Source organism: Empidonax traillii, unplaced genomic scaffold, assembly GCF_003031625.1.
Source record: "Empidonax traillii isolate 1590-97213 ecotype Southwest subspecies unplaced genomic scaffold, ASM303162v1 scaffold381:size621868, whole genome shotgun sequence".
NCBI classification, from domain to species: domain Eukaryota; kingdom Metazoa; phylum Chordata; class Aves; order Passeriformes; family Tyrannidae; genus Empidonax; species Empidonax traillii.
The window spans coordinates 594,497-615,087 of NW_020955574.1; the positions used below are offsets into that span (position 1 = coordinate 594,497).

The following is a 20,591-nucleotide window of genomic DNA, read 5'->3' on the forward strand; positions in this document are numbered from 1 at the left end:
TTCCCTGGCAGGTGAGTGTCTGAAACAGGCAGGACATACAGGTGAGAATGAAACAAATCCTGAGATTCTGACTGAACTGCAGAAAATCATATAAACCTAATTCAGGAATTCATTTAACTATATTTCAGTTAGATTGTTGAAGGACCTACAAACTGCAAGCATGGACTGGGATATAGTTCCAGTGAATTAGAGCAGCTGGTTTCCTTTTGTCACTTGAGATGAAAAGATTGAATGTAGGCTTTAGCTGGTTAGTAATATTAGAAATTAACAGAAATTAATTGTTGTTAATTGTATTATTGGCTAATTTTGATAAGCACACATGTTTTATTACTGGGATCTAAAGCTTGAGAGCTTCACAAATGTGAAGCATTGTTACTACTTGTAACAAGCCTTGTTACTACTTACCAGATTTCATACCAGAAAGGATAGTGACAAAAATTTCCTTTATTATTTGGGAAGTGGTGAACATTCACTGAAAATTAACATTCCAACCCTAGTATCTGAAATGTGTGCTCTGCATTGTGATCCTAATGGTTGTGCTCCAGGAGGTTTTAAATCCACACAGTTGTTTAAGAACATACAGCAGAGATGAGCGAGTGTGTTAGAAAAATGGATATTCCGAGCACATATTTCCCTTCTGTTCCTGAAAAGGCTGTGTTACTAGAGACAAAGGAATTTTAAAATACCCACCCGGCAACCACTGCTTTACATCACTGTGCAAATCATTCACTCCAAACCCACACCACTTAGCAGCAGCTCAGCCCAGCTCTGCTCTGACATTGCAGCGTCAGCCACAAGAGCAGCCGGCGCGAGCCTGCGTCACTTCCCACAGGCACAATCCATCGGGATCGATGGGAAAGAAGTGCTCTGTGTGTGCATTGCAATCACTGTTCCCTGCTCTACTTAATGCACTACAAACTGCAACCTGTACTATTCACAGTCAGCTGCACAAACATTACCAGCAAATTTATGGCTTGTAATGCAGATCTTTTTTGAGGCACGGTGGGCCAGCAGACACAGTCCAAAAGTGACACTCCTGCATTTCATTACTGAATCCTGGGAAAGGTTTAGCTGTGATTCCTCATTTAAATTGGTCTGTTTGGGGTTTTTTCAGTGGCTCAAAACTACTTTTTGAATCACTGCTTGATTGATCTCTTCTGAAACAACTGGGTTTCCTGGTGACTTCAATGGACTTACTGTTAGGTTCAAAATGATTAACTATAATAGAGCTCTTCTAAAACACCTGAATTTTTTTTTTTTAGATTGTTAAAAAGTTTACAAGAAATATTAGATGGAGGTGAATGGCATTGTCCTGAAGGGGAAAATAGATCTGATTTAGGAAGTGGCTTTGTTTATGACCTTCATATTCAGAAGTGAGCACAGATGTTTCGATGCATCTGCAATACAGTTCTGGCTGTAATTATGACCAAGTAAGTGCAAATTTCTTGATCTTTTTCAGCAAATAAAAGAAAAAAAAAATCAAATTAGTAAAGCACACCTCAACACAGCCAGGATATTTTTTTAGTACTTGTGAAAATGGTTGTTCATCCTCGGAGGATGTTGTTAAATTCTAAATGTCGGAATAAAAAAAAGAAAAAGGCAGTACCTGCCTTTTTCCTGAGAAGAAAGATAAGTATAGTAGTTGAGAAAAGAATTCAAGTTGCAGTGTTAGTTCTGTATACATCATGTTGCATTGGATTGAGCCTTTTTGTGTGTCAAAGTGTGCTTTACAGGCTTCTCAAAGAGAAGAGGTTTGGTTTTTTCGATAGACACCAAGATTGTTTGGTTGTGACTGCAGTACAAATTTACTGCACCATTTTTGAAAATGCATGCCTTAAGATTGGTGGAGCTAGGGCATGTGAAACCAGAATGACTGCTCAGGGGAGTCCCTGAGTTACGGTGTAAGTCTTGAAACCATTCTCTCTGTGCTCTCTTTGTGAGCATGTGACAGCTACGAGACCTAGCTGCATGTGAATTTAAGCAGGACTGAGGTGAACACTCAGGTGTAAATGCAGCAACTGGCATTTGCTCAGCTTAGTAGTGCTAGCAGTTCTAGTGCTCCTACTGTGTTTTAGAGTTAAGCATGAATTTGAATATTTATTAGTGAACATGAATCAAAGCATGTTTCTATTTAGAAAGGAACCCTCCCCAGGAATGGCAAACTGAAGGTGTCTTGTTGGGGAAATAAATTTTCTTAGAAGCCATGGTAAAAATGTTTAAGGGTAGCTTTCTAGAGGAAAAGAGCCAATACAGCAGGTAATTTTCTGTTCCACTTGTGGAAGCCACAGGCTAAAATAGAGTGGTCAGAGCTGGGTGACTGAATTCAATCATGATATGAGTCCACCAAATGCATTGAGTTTTCTGGTCAATGATGGGTTTGGTTTGGGGTTAATAGTTATTTGTAAGAGTAACAGGGATTTACAAAATTTTCCTGCAGCTGAAGCATTATTTCCAGAGGTGTTCTGTGCTGTTAGTACTGTTAGTACACAGCCTTTTGTGCTTGGCATGGCTGGTTTACTAAAGCAATCCCAGTCCTAGCCACGGTCATGCTGGGGCTTGAAATAAGTGGGCACAGCAGCCATGCTTATATACCTGTAAATGTCCTACTGCATATTTCTAAATTATTTGTTAGTCAAGAGCAGACTGAAATTCATAAAGCATTTTGTAAGGTTACTAATTTGTTTTTGTATTTTGAAATGGAATTTCTTTTTGGGGACTAAGTTGTTATTTATTTCCAATAACTTTACAAAGTTATTAGAGTGTTAAAAAAAAAATATATTCATGTGTTGAGAATGGCAATGTTAGTTTAGCAGTTATACTCAATGATCTTAGATATCCTTTCCAACCAAAATGAACCTGTGATTCTATTATTTTATAATCCCATTGTATGTACTACAGAAAGGTAGTGCAACCCGTAGCATAACCCTCTGGTTCAACTGTAAATTCACTTTTGACCAGGCAGCACGGCAATACTTCCAGCAGCATTGCTATTAGATTTATTTGCCTGAAGTAATAATAACCAACATGTAGTGCTCCTTAGTGCCAGTCTTCACTCAGGGACACCAGTGGGAAAGTGTATCACGACTATCTCCTTTAAATCTACCAGAAACCGATGGTTTTTTCCAACAGACAGCAGTTTCTGTGAGAAGTTTGCATTAAGGTGCCTTTGATTGCCGATATGACTTTTGTAGAAGTATTGTCATGAGTGAAAACTTCAGCATTTGGGTCTTAATTCCTGTGATAATCTGAACTATATTCTCACTTTGGTCCATAATTTTAATATCTCATGGATTTCAGAGAAATAATGTTGAGGTATAAACCCTATAACGAAATTAACGTACGTGGAAAAATAAGAATCCTGAAACTTAGAAAAATGTTTGTAGCTGAACTCAGCAGGTGAAAGTGGGCTCCTGAAATCCCCTGTGGAGGCACTTCTCTGCCCAGCTCCCTCCTCCACAGGAGTGAATAAATGCAGCTGCAGTACCAAACCCTAAACATTTACATTGTGAACATGTCCATGACTGGAAAGGTCTTTACTCTGGCACTCACAGTGTAATCTCCAGGTACCAGCACTTCTGCCTCCCAGGAGTTCAGTCAATGTATCATCAGCCTAAAGCCACGGCTAAGCACTACCCAGCACTTACTGGGAGCCATGGGGTCATCTCAGCCCCTGGCTGACCTCTTTGGCAAAAGGGATTCACAGCTGCTTAGAAAAGATGGAACATAAAACTTCCTGCACGAGCAGGAAAAAGGAGGACCCAGGAAAAAGCCGCTTCATTAGCACAGTCCCTGTAGCTCAGAGAAGGCATAAACACGCTTGGGCAGAGTTCTAGAGGCAGGTGCAGGAACTTGTTGAAGCAGCTGAACAAATTCAGATACTCTTGAGTTTTTCTGTTGGTTCCTTGGCTTCCTTTCTGAAGCATTAAAAGCCCTGAGAAGACCCTTCTTAGCCCCAAAATTCAGATGCTCCCAAAGAGTGGCACAGAGAGGCCTCTTTGAGGAGAGCAAAGTGGGGATTTAACTTTCTAGCAAGCAGGAAAAAAGTTGTTAAGACATTTGGACCAGCCTTCTAAACCATTTCAGATGTTACCATGGGATATTAACTAGAAAATTAAGACTTTTTGACGTCAGTATCTGTAAGCTTCACTCCATCTGTCCTCTCTGGCCCATGTTTTTGCTGCTGTTACCTGTCTGGTTGCTCCCACTGCACAGAAGTGACACTTGGCCTGAAACATGCTCAAATAGAGTATTTTTTATTTGTTTGTGTCTACCCATGGGAAAAAAATTCAAGTTCTATTTTTCTCATGCTCATATTTTAGAAAATATCTATTTAATTAACAATTTTGATAGAACATTTCTATGTAAGATAAACACATGACAATTGTAAATTGCAGAATTGCAATTGTAGTGCATTAAGAAAATAATTATGTTTCTTGAAAGGTAGCCATAGATTCTTCTACAGACTTAGGATGCTAGTTGAATTTCAACAATGTAATATTTTCTAGAAACCCAAAAATAAATGAGGATTTGTTGGGGCTTAACTTAAGCAGCAGAGAACACAGTAATGGTCAGGAATTTGGCAGAGGACTCGTTGTTTGCTTTCACCACTGTGTGATTCATCAGAACCCTTGCTAGGCTGGAGTCACAGAGCAGGGCAGAGCTGCCAAAGGCGTCAGCAAGCTTGGACACCTTCACACTGTCAATTTTAGTGACACAACTGGGGAGGCTGTGGCAGCTCTGAGAGGAGACCACGTGGTGAGCATCACCCCGAGCTTGTGCAACCATGAAGCTTCACTGTGCCAAGTTAATAGCTTACATCTTGGAAGCATCAGAGATGCAGCAGTGTCATCTGAGCATCAGCTCAGTATCATCTGCATCAGCTCAGTGTCATCTGAGCTAAAAAGCCCAACTTCTCTGCAAGGCTAAACTGGCTCAAGACACAGAGCAGCACCAGCTCCTACAGTTGTTTGTTTCTGCAAAGGCTTTTTAATAACAAAGTGAATAATCTACTTGTCTTTAATATTTAATGATGAGTACACCTGCACTGCTGCCATCTTGAGCTGATTTAGCTGGCTCTCAGATTGGAGGTGTGTGTCCCTTTTCTATTGCCCTGTGCAAATGTGTACAAATGAAACACTGATGTTGCAATCCAGCTGGCCATCCAAGCCATCAGGACCTTCAGTGGTCACACTGGAGTGTTTGGTACGTGGCATTTAAGAACAGGAAATCATAATGCCACCCACTCCCTGGGATACATCTTTGTGAAGGACTTTACTGGGGTACTTTACTGTAGCTGGACATGTCCTCCTGGTGTGGCTCTGCTGGGTAGACTAATGTATTCCTGTCAAAAATAGCATCCACTGTAGAGCACTCGAGAGCTGCTGTAGAGAGTGCTACATGGGAACTGCACAGCCTTACTCCTCATTAGAAGGTAAACCATACCCATGGTTACCATTCCCTGCAGGACTGACACCATACCACTTCCACTGAAGTCTGTGCTCTTTGCAGTCCCAGAAGAGGACTAAATCCTGTGATCAGGCTAATTTAATAGGAGAGGTTTAATTATTTGATACCACACGAAAAATAGAATTACTGACTTTTGCATCCTTTCCAAATCTGACATTTCCAAGCAGGTCTGTAATGGCAGTCTCAGAGGACCCGTGCAGTCCCCAGCACAGCCAAAGGATAACCTGTTGCTAAGCAACCAATATAAGTGTGCTGCTCAACATTTATTTCATTTGGAAAGGAACATATTCTTTAAGTAGTTCATCTGAGCTACCAAGCACAGTTTTCCACTTGTTTTTCTGGGGCTGTGCAGGTGTGTCAAATAGTCAGCTTGCACAAACAAATGTGCAATTCGAAGAACAGGTGCTAGAGAGGAACATGCAAAACAGAAGGGATGAAAAACTGGCACAAGTATTTTAGTCCTTTCTAACATCAGTGTCCTGAATTTGCCTCTTTGTGTGTGTTCATCACACTTGAAAATGGGCTGCCTTGGTGTGTGGCAGAGCTGTCTGCAGAGCTCACCAAGGTTTGTTGATGCACCCTTTTATGGTTTTCCCACTGATAGGAGGAAATACTTTTACCTTGATAAACAAAGGCCAGAGCTGGACCCCGACTTTCCAGCCTGAACATTCCAAATCTCAGATTTTGCACTTGTTTCAGAAAAGCAGCTAAATAGTTGGAAAAGAGCCCTTAATGTTCTACAACTAACACCATTTTCACTTTAGTGCTTGTCCCTACAGTGAAATAAAACGCTGTAGATCTGCTAGACTTGTGTCTGTGTATCTGAAATCAGCCTTGACCTGAAGAATCTCTAGCTAAATTGTCCGGAAGGAGCTGTTAATCCTGTTTCCCAGTCTAAAACTGTGCAAATAGACATCATATAATGCACACACACAACATAAATACGTGAAATTGCTCAAAATCAAGGATGCAGTTTGGTTTCTAATGGTCATAATAAATGCAAGTTTTACTGCAAGTGATCTTAATGACACATATACCCTGCGGGAGTGTACTGAGCCCGGGGGGCATGCCAGCTTAATGTGTGTGCCATCCTAATGTGTGGAGGCTGCTTTTGGCTAAGGAGTCTTTACACATCATAGTTCTGCTGAGCAGATGGAGCAAGTATATTTATTGACTGATTTATTTCTTTTTCCTGACTAGCTCTATGGTCTCATCCAAATCCTCTCAATGTGAAGTATTTGTGGGTAGCCCAAGAATGGGTGAAGTTCATGCCCACAAACATAAAACACAGCTTTCTGTGGCCCCAGACATTGTGCATGTAAAAGTTTCCATCTGGTCACAACCTCCTGCCTGACATATGGCCCAGTGGATTCAAGCTCAGCTCTGTCTGTGTAGGGCCATCTGACACAGCTACTGCCAGCAATTCCTGCTCCTCTGTCTCACACTCCAGAAATGCACAACCAGGTGGAGACAGACAGCAAGGACTGTGCTAAAAGCTGCTGTGTTGCTCCAGGACACAATCAGCATAAAGATTCAGAGGCAGAAGTCACTCACTGTGATCAGGCAGAGTGTCCAGAACACCCATGAAGGTGTCCTGTTTCTCACACTGCTGCTGCACTCAGAGTAGGTCGGGTGCCTGTGTAGCCAGAGATGGCTTTGTTCGTAGCCACTGAAGGTCTTCCTGATGCAGAACCAGTGGATCATGTTGGGTATAGATGGATGTCTTACTGTCCCCTTGATCAAGTGAAATGGATACAAATCTGCCTTCAACTGCCATGGTTTCCAAATGCTGTATTTTGCTAAAGGACATGCGGTGTGGGAGTACTACAGTGTTTGCAAGCCCAGCTGTATCTTGGGAGCAGTAACAACCACACCTGCCTTTAGAACTGAGGGGAACCACACACAGTGCTGGAGCAACACAGCTGAGCTCTGCATGGCACCTGCAGCTGTGGGCACTTCAGAAACTTGGTGTCTCAGACTCTTCGGATGCACAAAGCTCTTCCTGCCCCTCTCCTTCAGCAGTACCTCTGCTTTTTGTGCTTAAACAGGGAATTGTCTTCCAGACCCCTCTTTACTGAGGGACTCACCTCAGCTGTTTGCCTCATGTCTATGGATTCTCGATGCAGAGTCCCCCCAGCTGGATCAATACTGCTGTCTGATGTCTGGTGTAGTGCATGCAGGAGCACTGCTTGTCAACAGGCTGACACTGTAGTGCCACATCACAGAACAGAGCTGTCACATCTGGGAGCAGGAGAGCAAATTTGCTGCCTTACCTGGCAGTCTGGTCATGAAGAGATTGATTTTGATTTCCAGGTGGAAGTAATTGCTGTTTTCAATCCCAAGATTTTGATCTGTTGAAGTAAAATTTTGGCTGACTTGCTTTGTTTAGGAAATACTCTCCCAAAGCTGCTGCTTCCCATCTCTTTTGAACACCCAGTCATTCCTGATGCAAAGAAGAGTATCAAGCAACCAACCAACCCCATCACCAGAAGCTGATTTGAAGAATAACTCCAAGAAATTTATCTGACCAAATCAAAAGCAGATTTGCTTAATGAGTGAACAAGTAGGGAAATACAAGAGTCCATTTTTTTTTTTAAATCAAGCCCAAACAAAATAGTAAAGTCAGAAAACAGATGGAACAAAATGGGCCACTTGTTCTTCAGGTTTTTTGATTTGAAGTTGCAAGATTCACAGGAGTGTTTAGTTTTGGAAAAAAACCAGCGTTTTTCACCCCCCCCCCCAAAAAATTAATCAAGAAATGGTTATCCAGCTTTCACAAGAGGTCACTGTGTGAGTAGAATACATTGAAATAAAACTAGAGGAAATAAATTGCAGAGAAAAGCACAAATAAAGGGCAAGGGTATCTTGAGGAAAGAAGCGTAATTCTAGATTGAGTAAAGAGCAAAAGAGGAGAGGTAGTTTCACAGAAAATCTGAGATAGTTCAGTTAACTTAGGATACAAAAACTGCTATATTTGCTATATCTATATATATATTGCTATATATTGAGCCAGCTTGAAAGGCTGTGAGCGACGTTATGCAGCAGCTTGTGTAAATATCCTACAAGAACCAATAATAAGAAGGGGGAAATAAAGTGCAGAGCAGAGATTTGTCTACAATTCAGTATTTCTGTGGGGGGTTTTTTACACAGCTTTAAAGATAATGCAAGGGGAGAAAAAACAGAGTAGATGAGGAGGTGTGACTGTCCATCAGGGGTATATTATATGTTCTCTACAATTTCAGCTCTGAGAGGCAGAAAGGAGGAAATTCAAGTCAGCGTGCTTAATATATCTATTCTAATTCGATTTTATGGAGTGATTTCCAACTACAAATTTCCATTTTAGCTTCTGTGTGAAACGAATCCCTCCGTGGTGCCAGCATAAACACGTATTTTCCCTTTGCCCTCGGTCAGCTGTAGTTTGTGCATTAACAGGAACTTTCTGCTGGAAATCTAGAGAGCCACTCCTCTGGGATTTGGGGCTCCTGGTTGGCCACTGTACCAGGCATTCCTGGTGAGGCAGCAGGTGGGTCTGGACAGCAGCCAAAGTGAACAACCTGTGAACCAGGGACAGCAGGGACAGTGGCATTTCCACAGAAAACATCAGCACCCAAGGAGGGTTTCTCCTGCCACACTTCCAAAATGAAAATTGATATTCATAGCCACATTCTGCCCAAGGAATGGCCTGACCTGAAAAAGGTAATAAGAGTTTAGATATTCGGTGCCTTACGTGATCAGCAACCTTTCTACCCATGTGGTTTTGGAAAGAAAGATGAGGGAAGGGTTCTGTGGGAAATATCTCTAGGGTTTTGTCTAGTTTGATTTTTTTTTTCAGTTGTGAAATATTTGTGTGCATTACTCTGCAAAGCAGGAGTCTCAGTAAGAAAGGGATGTCATGCTGGGCTATGTTCCCCACTTTTTATTTAGTCTGAAGCAATTCTTACCATTTTCCTTGGGGTTTTTGACCTAAAATCATCAAATAATGAGGTGTAAATTCCACTTTCTTGATAGAAACAGAGATGTTCTGTTCCCAAATGGTATTCATGTTTGTTTAAAATGAAATAAATAGGGAAGTATTAGACAAGATTAATGTTAACTAAGACAAAAATCATTCACATCTTATACCCACAGGCATGGAAGTCATTAACTTCAGTAGGATGGGTTCACTCTGAGTACAGTTAATTGATGATGATAATAATTTTTCTAATATCTGTTATTTTTTCAGTTACTGGAAGGAAGTAGCATATCGTTTTAAAGATACAAAATCTCAGTTGTCAGAACACTGAAGCTATAATTCAACTTGTCTTACTTTTGAATCTTTGCACATTATTGTTACTGTTGTTATTATTCAGTGACATAAATTTATTCTTGTCAGTCATATTTTCATGATCCTGTGAAATGTATTTAGGAACAGAAAGTGTCATTTATGTTTTAAAGTAATATATCTGAAAGGGTTTCATATCTGTTAGTTCTTGTGTTTCTGTGATTTTAAACATGACAGTCCAGCATCAGCTGGAAAATCTTAACAGACAGAGAACAGCTGGAAAATCTTAACAGCATATTAGGAAAAAAATTGATGAGAAAACTTGTCATTAAAAACACATGTAGGATTGTTTCTTCATTAGGAGTGAAAAGTAACATCATTATGCATAAAACTACCTGGAAAGGAATGTTTGTTTCCATGTTTATCTAGGCAGGTATTTATAAATATCTATTCGAACCTCCTGTTTGTAATACTAAGAGCTCCTGATGTAAAACACATAGACACTTGATAATGCAGGTGGGAAGACAGACCCTTTTTAGAACAATTATGTCTGTTTTAAACAGACTGCAGGTTAAAAAAACAGACTACAAGACAGATTACTGTTGCTTGTTTCAGATTGTGCTGTCTTTGTGCAATAACCTTATAAAAACACCTATAAAATGCCTTTATTCTGATTTTATATGATTTTTAAAAGATTTTATATATATATATATATAGTTTTTTGTCTGTATGTACTTTAAAAGGGCAATAAATTCACTGGGATAAAATGACCCCAGGAGTCCTCTGATGTTCAGAGATGCACATCAAGACTGAATTCACTCACGTTGGACACTGTAGGTCAGCGCTGCATTTCTTAAAACACAGATAAAGAAGCAAATGCCAAATTTTTAAAAGTTCACTTCCACCTGCTGGTTTTTGTTCCTCTGTTCTGAGCAACTCAGTGGTTTTTAAACGGGCCCAGAGTAGAAAACAACTCCCAGAATTCCCTGGAGCCCTCCGAAAATTCAAGCCATTAACACAGATCTCCACATCTCATGCATGGAAAACCAAGGAGGAATCCTGATATGCTCACATTTACTTACTGCTAAACTTCTCTTCCTGGCTTCCAGCTTTATAAATACTGAACCTTCAGCCTAGAAAATTCCATTGTCAAGATACATATTGAGCAGCTTAGGAACCCAATATAAGTACAAAAATTCATATAAAAAATGAAACAAGGACTGTCAATGCATCCAGCTAGTAACTGAGGGGAAGAAAGAAGAAAATAAGTTCAAAAACAGAGCAGTGAGTTTCTTTATTGCCTTTGTGCTCCTTCAGCACCTTTAAGATATTTGTTTTCTGCACAGCTTATAACTGGAATTAGCACAGAGCTAGTTTAAGTTGCCACTCATTAAATTTTCCCCAAAGTTCAATATTTTTATATATAACCCTATAAATTTATCACAGGAAATTCAGGGTTGTATCCATACTGTTTACATCTCAGTGAAAGAAATACCTGCTTTTACTTACTTTCCTTTTAAATGTTTCTTTATGGAAAAAAATAGGAACTCTGAGCATTGTTTCCTGTCTGATATTTGAAAATGTAATTTCTCTCTCATCTACTAATTCATGAAAGTAGAAGGAAATCAGCTTCTTATGTAGGTTTTGCTATTTTGCTATTTTGCATGACCAATTTCGAATCTCTCTGGAAGAATCAATGAGCATCTAAGCTTCTCCTCTTTAGCTGCTCTTGGCTGTTTAAATATTAATAGGCAAGAGGCTGACCTTCAGTCCTGCTGCTGAATCATGCAAGCTGAAAAGTGGAATCAATGCATCTCGGTGCTAATGATTAACTGATCACAGATTGCAAAGTTGTCAGCTCAGTTCTCACACTGCCAAATACTTCATTTAAATTTTTTCCGCGTTAAAATCATTCCAGTTGGAACCTCGATATAGTAAGCAACGTTGAGCATTTTGGAATCAGTTGTTTAAAGATGTTGTTGAACTGAGAGCTAAAATTGCACATACAAACAACATTAGTCTGGTCCAGTTCAACTTCAGCACTTCTGCTCAGGTCAGTGGGGCTACTCAGGCTCCAAGCTGAGCCCATGTGTAGGTGTTTCTCCTGAATGAGATACTGCTGGATTGTAAGGACTGCAAATAACAATAACAGTACTAGTAGTAATAATTACTGTGGTCATTGCAGAGTGCTAACTAGCAGTCTTCTTCTCTCTTCCACAGAGATATGGATATGGTGGATGGGTGCAGCTGGATCATCACTGCAAGGTTTGGGCTGTTTGGTGCTCTGAGCTAATCTCGTTTTGTCCTCAAGAATACAAACCCACAAATCTATGAAGAAGTGACATGGCAATAAGATTGGCTCTGTTTGTGATACACATTCTCTAGAGCTCTGTATTCTATGAAGTAGTATCAGTGCAAGTCCCAATATACCTCAGTAGAACCTTTTCCTTGAGAAATGAAACTCACAATCTGTGGCCGCCTTCTGCAATTCCTCTCTCCATCCAAGGATCCTATACTGAAAACTAGAGGGATAAGGGATAGAAAGATTGGCTGCTTTGCATTTTCAGGGTGACAGTGCCTCTCCCTATTAGAGTAACCTTGTAAAGAAAAGAGTACCCAATCCTCTTCCTTCCTTCTTCTTGTGGTTTGGCCAATTCATTCATTCTCTACAGAGACTCAGCTTTAGGGAAGCAAGACTTGCATCTTCCAGGTACCAAAGTATTTAAGTATATAATGCCTGTTACTTTCAGTGGAGCTAGATATTCCCTCATCCTCTTGTCCCTTTGCAAAATCATACAATTGTGATTCTATATAAGCTTGCATTAGCTGGGGGAAAGAGAGAAAGAGAGAGAGAAAGAGAGAAAGAAAGAGAAAGGGAGAGAGAAAGAGAGAAAGAGAGAAAGAAAGAGAAAGGGAGAGAGAGAGAAAGAAAGAGAAAGGGAGAGAGAAAGAAAGAAAGAGAAAGGGAGAGAGAAAGAGAGAGAGGAAAGAAAGAAAGAAAGAAAGAAAGAAAAAAGAAAAACAAAAGAAAGAAAGAAGCCTGATTAAATAGATACAACACCGTATGTATTTAGTGCAACCCAATATTACACACACTTTTGTCATTCTATAACATGCAAGTCTATGCTGTAAAAGAACCATTTGTGGAAAAGGACCACAGAACATGAAAGTTGGAACCAAGAAGGAGGAGCAAACAAATATTGTGCTGAGATTTCAGATCTGAGTGTAGTCAGGCACAGCAGGGGAAAACAAGCCACCTGCAGAACCAACTTGTGGATGGCACAGTTCCTGAGACACGTGGGAACTGCAGGAAGCAGAGAATGCTTGGACACATTTTTAGCAGCTTAGCTGTTTGTTACAGGTCTGATGCTAAAATTCTGGGCTAAAAATAGCTTGCAGAGGAACTTTGTGGCAAGTCAATAATAGCCTGATACCCTCTGCAGAGAATTCTGTCCAGCCTACTTCTCTCTGAGAATTTTGCATGAAAAGCAGGGCATGGCAAAATAAAATCCTGTTCAGATATGTAAAACTGGGGTGATTTAATAATTTTCTTTAATTCTTAATACTAAAAAAAAAAAATAAAAAAAAAAATATTCTGTGAAGAAGCATCAGAGTCAAATTGGAAGAAAATAATTACATACATGTTTAAAGAAGAGCAATTTGGGATGTGACAATGTTCAAATGTAGTCTGCTGAACCAAATCATACTGCTGGACCTAGTTCTGAAATCTCTCTCTCTTACTTTCCACATAAATTAACTAAAGCATAATGTTTAGAATGGGAAAGAGTAGAGTAGTGTAGAGTAGAATAGAATAGTAAAATCCGTGCAATCTATTCATGTGTGATGGAGTGCTTGGTTCTACTCTGCCTTTTTCTCACAACCCAAATATTTTTTGTTTATTAGACAACCTGCAGCAATGCACTACACTTTTCTTAATGTATTGGAGTGTATGGCTGGAGTAAACCTTTCTGTCAGCTTGGAAAACCAATTTTACAAGAACCTGAAGTATTTTACCAGAGAATCAGGACTTTGCAGTTATAATATTTCAAGTAATTTTCATAGCCTGTGATAACAGCTGACAAGTAACTTGATAGTTTGCCAGGGCAGCACAGTTAGATTTTTGAGGAGAGCTTCGAAATACTCATTAGGGCTGTGTATCTGTGAATGATGTATGAAGTTAATAACAAATTCAAGGTTAAGAACAGCGCAACTTCTCAGAAGGGGACAGGAATCCCTCTGGTTGGATGTACTAGGAGCAAATATTCTGATTTAACTGGGTTTTTTCTTTAGAAAAATAGACAGAGTGCTGAATAACACCGACTTTGTGAGGACAAATAAAGTGGCCTTTGGAGAGGGAGAATTCCCTTTCTTGCAGGGTCAGAGCCTGCCTTGCTGTTCCCTACCAAGGGGGAGGAGGAGCTGCCACATTTTCTCATGTGGTCTTCAGTTTTTAACTGCTGATGGGGAGTGTTTCTCTGTCCACTGCATCTGCTGCATGACCTCACTCACCCACACCCCAAATGCACAGAGTCAGGTGGATCTTCTGGCTTTCATCCCTTCCCACTTCTCCCCACAGTAGCTTCAAACAGCCGGGAAATACTCAGGGCCTGCAAGTGTTGATGAGTCGTGTCCCCTCCACTTGTGCAGGTGCCAGCCAGCAGAAATCTGCTCTGTCCATGTTCATAACAGCACATGGGTACCTCCAATTTACCGGACAATTTACTTTGCTTAACGTGATGGCGCTGTCCCTCCTCAACCCCTTTGAACAATTCACAAATCAACCAAAAAAAAATGAAGTTTAGAAGACTTGAAGGTCCATAAAGGAACATAAAGTATTAAATTTCATGACTGTGATAATATCTTGAACTTCATACATTTGGGAATTGGTGGCATATGGGAGAGGTATTACACTAACTGAAGTCTTGGGTTTATATTGTGATAAAGTTTTCTTGGTTTTTTTTTTTTTTCCCCCAAATACAAATTCTTCAATAATTCTTTTTTTCCCAAGGAGAAAACATAATCTGAAGACAATATAACAGGTCTGCCTTTCTCTCATTATCAATGGTGATATGAAACAACTGGACTGAAAGTAACTGAGCTGTACAGTTATTTCTGTAGTTACTGGAATCATTGTGATGCTATTGACTTTAAGAGAACACATTCACACCCAAGGGGAAAATTTAGCACAGATTTAATTAGAGCACTGTTTTGAGGTCAGAATTTGGTTTGAGGATAAACTTGGATTAAGGTACCTGATATATTTTCCAAATAAATGTAGAGTGATATACATTGCAAAAGAAGGGGGATTTTTTTTGTTAATTGTGAAGAATTAAATCTAAACTATAAATGACTTTTTTATTAATGTCTACTTTAAAAATAGTTGTTCTAAAACACCTACTGCATAAAAATAAAAGAACAATATTTTGTCACTGGATTTCTGTAGGCAGCACAATATACTCCAGCAACTGTAAATTAGCATGCACTGCTTTGTCACATTCATAATATATGAAAATGTCGTTTCACAGGGACAGGCAAAGATGATGAAGGATGGAAAGGTTTTTAGAGTTATTCAGGAGAACTGCTGGGATCCAGAAGTACGGATTAAAGAGATGGACCTGTCAGGTACCTTCCTCCATGAAGGAATTGAAATCATTGTGTCTCGTTTGAAATAACTGCAGCTTCTCTGTCACTTCATCTGAAAGTGCTCAATAACAATGGGAAAATTAACAGGTTTAGCATGTTGATTGGTTAGTCTAAATCTGTTGAAGGTCAGTGAAAACTGCTGTGCTTACTGAGATGGGACATGTTCCTCATGTTCCTCATTTTCAGTAGCAATTTATTCCCCACAGGAACTCTTTTATTTTGATGGGATTTTAAGTCAGTAAGGAGCTAATTGACATGAGTAAGGATGACTGATCGTGGACTTAAAAAGGCACCACACATTCCAGATATAGAAGTAATTCACATAAAGGAGGAAGCCCTTTCATTTTTGTTCCAAATGTTCAAAATATTCTTTTTACTTATAGGATTTCTTGTATGTTTGTTTCCAAACTTGGTTTTCATCAAGTTGCATACATGACACTAAATAAAGTGTGTAAGATGTGAGACTGAGGAGGAGGGAAGGAACTTAGAGTCTGATCAGTTATTTTGGCTGATTCCTATTAACACTGCAACTCCAAATTCCTTCTGTGACAGAAATATGTTACTAAAGTTTATTTTTTCCTAAGATTGGGACCTGAATAATTACTACATCAGTTTCCCTGTAGACACAACCTGAATATCTTCTTCAACTTTTTGATCTTAGAGGTCTTTTCCAACCTAAATGATTCTGTGATTCTGTGTTAGGAGATGCTTTGGGTCATTCTCCTGGTGGAGGTTTCCTGCAACACATAACACAGGCCAGTTTGGGAACTCAGTGGCTGTGAGGCACTTTAAGTAAACATAATTTAGATCATTTTTCAATTACTTCATTTTCACCCTGGAAAAGTATTTCGAACTCCAACCATCAGGCATTTAATGGGAATGCCCAAACGTCTTTGCAGGCTCTGCAATATCTGCAGGCTCTGCTGCTTTATCCCTGAATCATAGAATCATGCCTTGGCTGGACTGTAATCTTTCTCTCAGCTAGCTCAGGGATTTGGGGAATTACCAAGTCACTCAACTACAGTGTGGATCACAAATAGCCTTTGGGTTTCTTTCCCTTTCAGATGTTTCCCTCAACACTAAAGGCTGGTTTCTACAAAACAGTCCTGCCCCATTTTTTGCTGCAGGCAAAGGGAAAACACAAGAGCAATTTTTTTTTTTTCAAATATCTTCAACAGCTCTCCAGAATAGAAAATATGTGATAAAACCAACACCCCAATATTTCTCCTCAAACTGAACAATGCTTGCTTGGTTAAAAAAAAAAAAAAAAAAATCTAAACCTGTGTGTTACAGCACCATCTGGTGACTTGTGCCCTAAAAACTTCCCCTTTATTACAACACTCCAGAGATACAGGCATCGACCAATTCAGAGGGACAAAAAAAAAAGGCCTTGGTGTTCTTCATTCTCACTGCTTAACTAATGATAAAAACTATGGACCACATTTACTCCTTTTTGGTTTAGAAAGTTGTAGCTACACAGTTTAAAGAGCATTTTCTGAAACACAGGCTGAGATAGAGTATACCCAAAAATTTAACCTCCAAACATGGCATAATTTTGGGACAAAGATGCAAGGAGTCTCCCAGCTGAACAAAACTAGAATCAGTGACTGATAGTATTATTAACTCAGAGAAATAACTTTTTGCTTGGTTGCTAAAAGGCTTTCTTTGTGCATTGCTCAAGAAATCTTGCCAGTAATAAGAAATGGTTTCCAATGGACCAAAGAGACTCAGTTAGTTCTCATAATGACATGTCCTGGGTCTAATTGGTGTGCACACCTCTATCTTGGTCCACTCAATAAAACAAGCTATCCAGGTAATTCAATAAAACGAGCTGTAAAGATAATTAACATCACAGTTCTGCAACACAAATCATCACAGTTTTGTTGGAGAAAATATATCAGATTATCCTAACTGCCTTTTCTTGTTATCTTCTCCTTTGTAAAATCCTCTGAAGAGGGTATAAAGCAGAGGTTTTTCTGTGTTGATTCTAATTTTTCCCAAAGCCACTATCTAGGAATATTCAGCTTAGAACTCTGCCTTTAGGGTTTATGCTAAATTTGCTCAGAAGTGTAAAAAAGGATTGAAACCAGATACAGCATTCATTGTGGAAAACATGGTGGATGTTCTCAAACATACCAACCAAGTGTTCATTCTGGTGGATAACCCAATTTAGGCTATACTGTGGTAAATATGTAGTTTTGCAGACCTAGTTCTTAACCCAAACCATTACTGCTGTCATTGTCTCAGAGGAAAGTGCAGAAATATTACAATCAGACTTGAAATATGTTAAAATGTAAATATTTAGTGAAGTCCTAATTGTTAGCCATTGCTTCTTTGGTTGTTTGTCTGCTAGAGTTGTTGCTTTCATTCCTGCCATCTGTCACACACAAAGTTATGGTGTAGATTTGTGTTTGAACAGGAACAAAACGACATGGACTTAATTCTCTTCATTACAAACATCAAAGTTATTTCTGAAAACAGGCAGATCTTCTTATACTTACAACCTCAGTACCCAGAATGAATGAACCCTAACACAATATAGCTTTGGGGAACACTTGGATAAACATTGCTTACCAACCATTGTTGACATAATGTTTTTAATCTTTGAGCAAATTCACTTATATATTTATTAAATATATATGACAAATGTGACCCCAAAGTAAACTTAACTTATGGCATTCTATTGGTTTAATGTCACATTCATTTATGTGAGAGTAACACTGAATTGCTGTTTTAATTGATTGTACATGTGCCTACTAAATACTTCTAAAATCAAAATACTCAGTTTCACAAATAATCCAGTATGAGTAGGAAAGTGTTCTTTTTCTTTCTTAATATGTTCAAATCTTAATAAACTGATACAAGATTTATTACCATGACCCATAATTTTAAAAAAAATCTGTGTCACTTAAATCAGTGTTTCTTATCATTAAAACTTTTACCTTCTGCCTCTCAAACCAAAATAATTTCTTATTTTTGTCACAAACAAACAAATAAAAAGGAGGAAACATTAATAACTGCTTTTTTCTTATTCAGGAGTCACAGTCCAAGCCCTTTCCACAGTCCCTGTTATGTTCAGCTACTGGGTAAGTTCCTACCATATTTTGTATCTCGTGTGTAGCAAAACTTTTAAAATGTAAATGCATCTTTCTGTAAATGAGGTGACCGAAGAAGTCACTGGATCACTGAAGTCATCAGGGAATTGTTCTGCTGTGAGCAGTGCAGGTCTCAGAAGAGCCAGCAGGGTGTCCTGGCAGAGCTCCACCCCAGAGCACACCCGGCGGGAAAGGAGGAGGCAACAGTGGGATCTCTTCTTTATGGGGGCAGCTGGCAATGGGGAGAAAGAATTTACACTACATGAATCCATGCTTAGCAGGTGGACATATATGTACAGATTGCATGAAAGTTAGACATCAAACAGTATTTTCTCTTGGAAAAAACCCACAAATATAAAAAAGATATAATTGTGGTCCTGTCTCACTTTCTTTTAAATGTGGCACAGGGCTCAGTGACCTAGAATATTTGAATCTTAAAATTCAGTAGCAAATTCAAGTTAATATGTTCCCTGCATGGTGATCCTTAATGCTTCAAAGAAATAATAACTGGCTGAGAAGATAAATCACAGCAAAAATGCTGTTCTAAATACATTCTCAATTTGACTATTTAGTGATGAGTACAAGTCAAGATGTTATCTATAAACAGATGTGTTGCATTAAAGCCATTGTGTTAAGCCCACATAGAAGTAGTACCACCAATTTTCAGAATTTCTTGTTGAGCAACATCTCTTTAAACTTTACTCTGGTGTCTAAGGGAATATCTTCCATTAAATACTTATTGGGGGGGAAAATAGAGATTGACTGGATGGATATTGCACTTCCCTTATTGGAATTATGACCGTTATCTCCTTCCAAATGTTAGAGAAGTTTGCTCAAGTTTCCTCTGTAGAATTCTCATGCTGCAGCATCTCACATTTCTTATTTTTATTTCTTCAGCTCCAGTAATAGGAGAGTAAATATTCATTGCTACGTTTAAAAATTATATACTGAGATTTTTGCATTGGGATAAACAGGAGCAGGGGACTGGTTTACACAAAAGAACAGATACTTAAATGCATCAGCAACCTGGGCTTTATTACACTCCTCCTGAGCAGCAAAGGCAGCAGCAGTTGATAAAATATTCAAGACAAGAAGCAGAACTGCACCCAGAGGTTTTAAAGTGAGGCAGAATTTAGTCTGCAGGTTTCGAGCTGTTCAGAACTGTAAAGCGAATTTAGGCTCAAGCCCTGTCTCTCAGTTGTTTGCAGTGACATTTATCCAATATCTTCCAAAGGTGATAACATTTGAGAACTATATTTTAATGTACTGCTCTGCTTAATATCTTCCCAGGCCAAACCTCAGGACACTTTAGACCTAGCCCAGATGTTAAACAATGACTTGGCTGCTACAGTGAAGAAGTACCCCAAGAGGTTCGTGGGCCTGGGCACGTTACCCCTGCAAGCCCCCGAGCTGGCTGTGAAGGAAATGCATCGCTGTGTGAGGGAACTGGGATTTCCTGGAGTGCAGATAGGATCTCATGTCAACCAGTGGGACCTGAACGCCCCAGAGCTGTACGATGTTTATGCTGTGAGTAACCCTTTCTTCCCTTCTTTGGGGGGGAATTCTGTCTAAAAATATCTTGGAGCACATTCAGTCGTGGTTTGAGCCTTCTAATCTGCTTAGGTTAGAGAGATACTCAGCTTTAATTGTATATGGTCATTCATTATGGGATATAATTACGGTAATACAACATGAAACATTTTATAATAATGAGTAACAATTATTTTTATTATATGAGTTCTCACTGTAGAGTTGCCTTCTTGGTTTGGGAGGATAAGTGCAGTATTAAATAAAGCATTTCTTCCCTGTTTGCATTTGGGTTCAAGTTACTGTATCCAATCCTATGGAAATAATTGATAAACCCCCTGAGATCATCAGAGATACCTATAGAGCCAAAATACCACGTGGAATTATGTAAATAGGACCAAAGGTTCCAAACAATGCATTGATTATAAAACGAATTTTTAGATTGAATTTCTTAAATAGCCTGAGGTCCAGATGAGGATGGTCATTTGTCTAAATTACAGACTTAATCAATATACATTCTGCATCTGTTTCACAAGTTATTAGAGCTGTCTGCTGAACACTGAGCCACAGAGGTTATATTTCAGATTGCTCAATTTATC

At 39.2% G+C, this 20,591-nt stretch overlaps 1 protein-coding gene across 1 annotated transcript in view; it reads left to right on the forward strand.

Moving 5' to 3' along the window:
* The window catches only part of LOC114062074 (2-amino-3-carboxymuconate-6-semialdehyde decarboxylase-like), a gene marked incomplete at its 3' end in the record, with an annotated part of 34,769 nt that overhangs the window by 10,712 nt on the left and 3,466 nt on the right, over positions 1-20,591 (forward strand). The window contains exons 3-5 of the mRNA XM_027893114.1: positions 11,948-11,992; positions 18,407-18,456; positions 19,756-19,992. Coding sequence (XP_027748915.1) covers positions 11,965-11,992; positions 18,407-18,456; positions 19,756-19,992 — 315 coding nt within the window. The remainder of the gene's footprint in view (positions 1-11,947; positions 11,993-18,406; positions 18,457-19,755; positions 19,993-20,591) is intronic.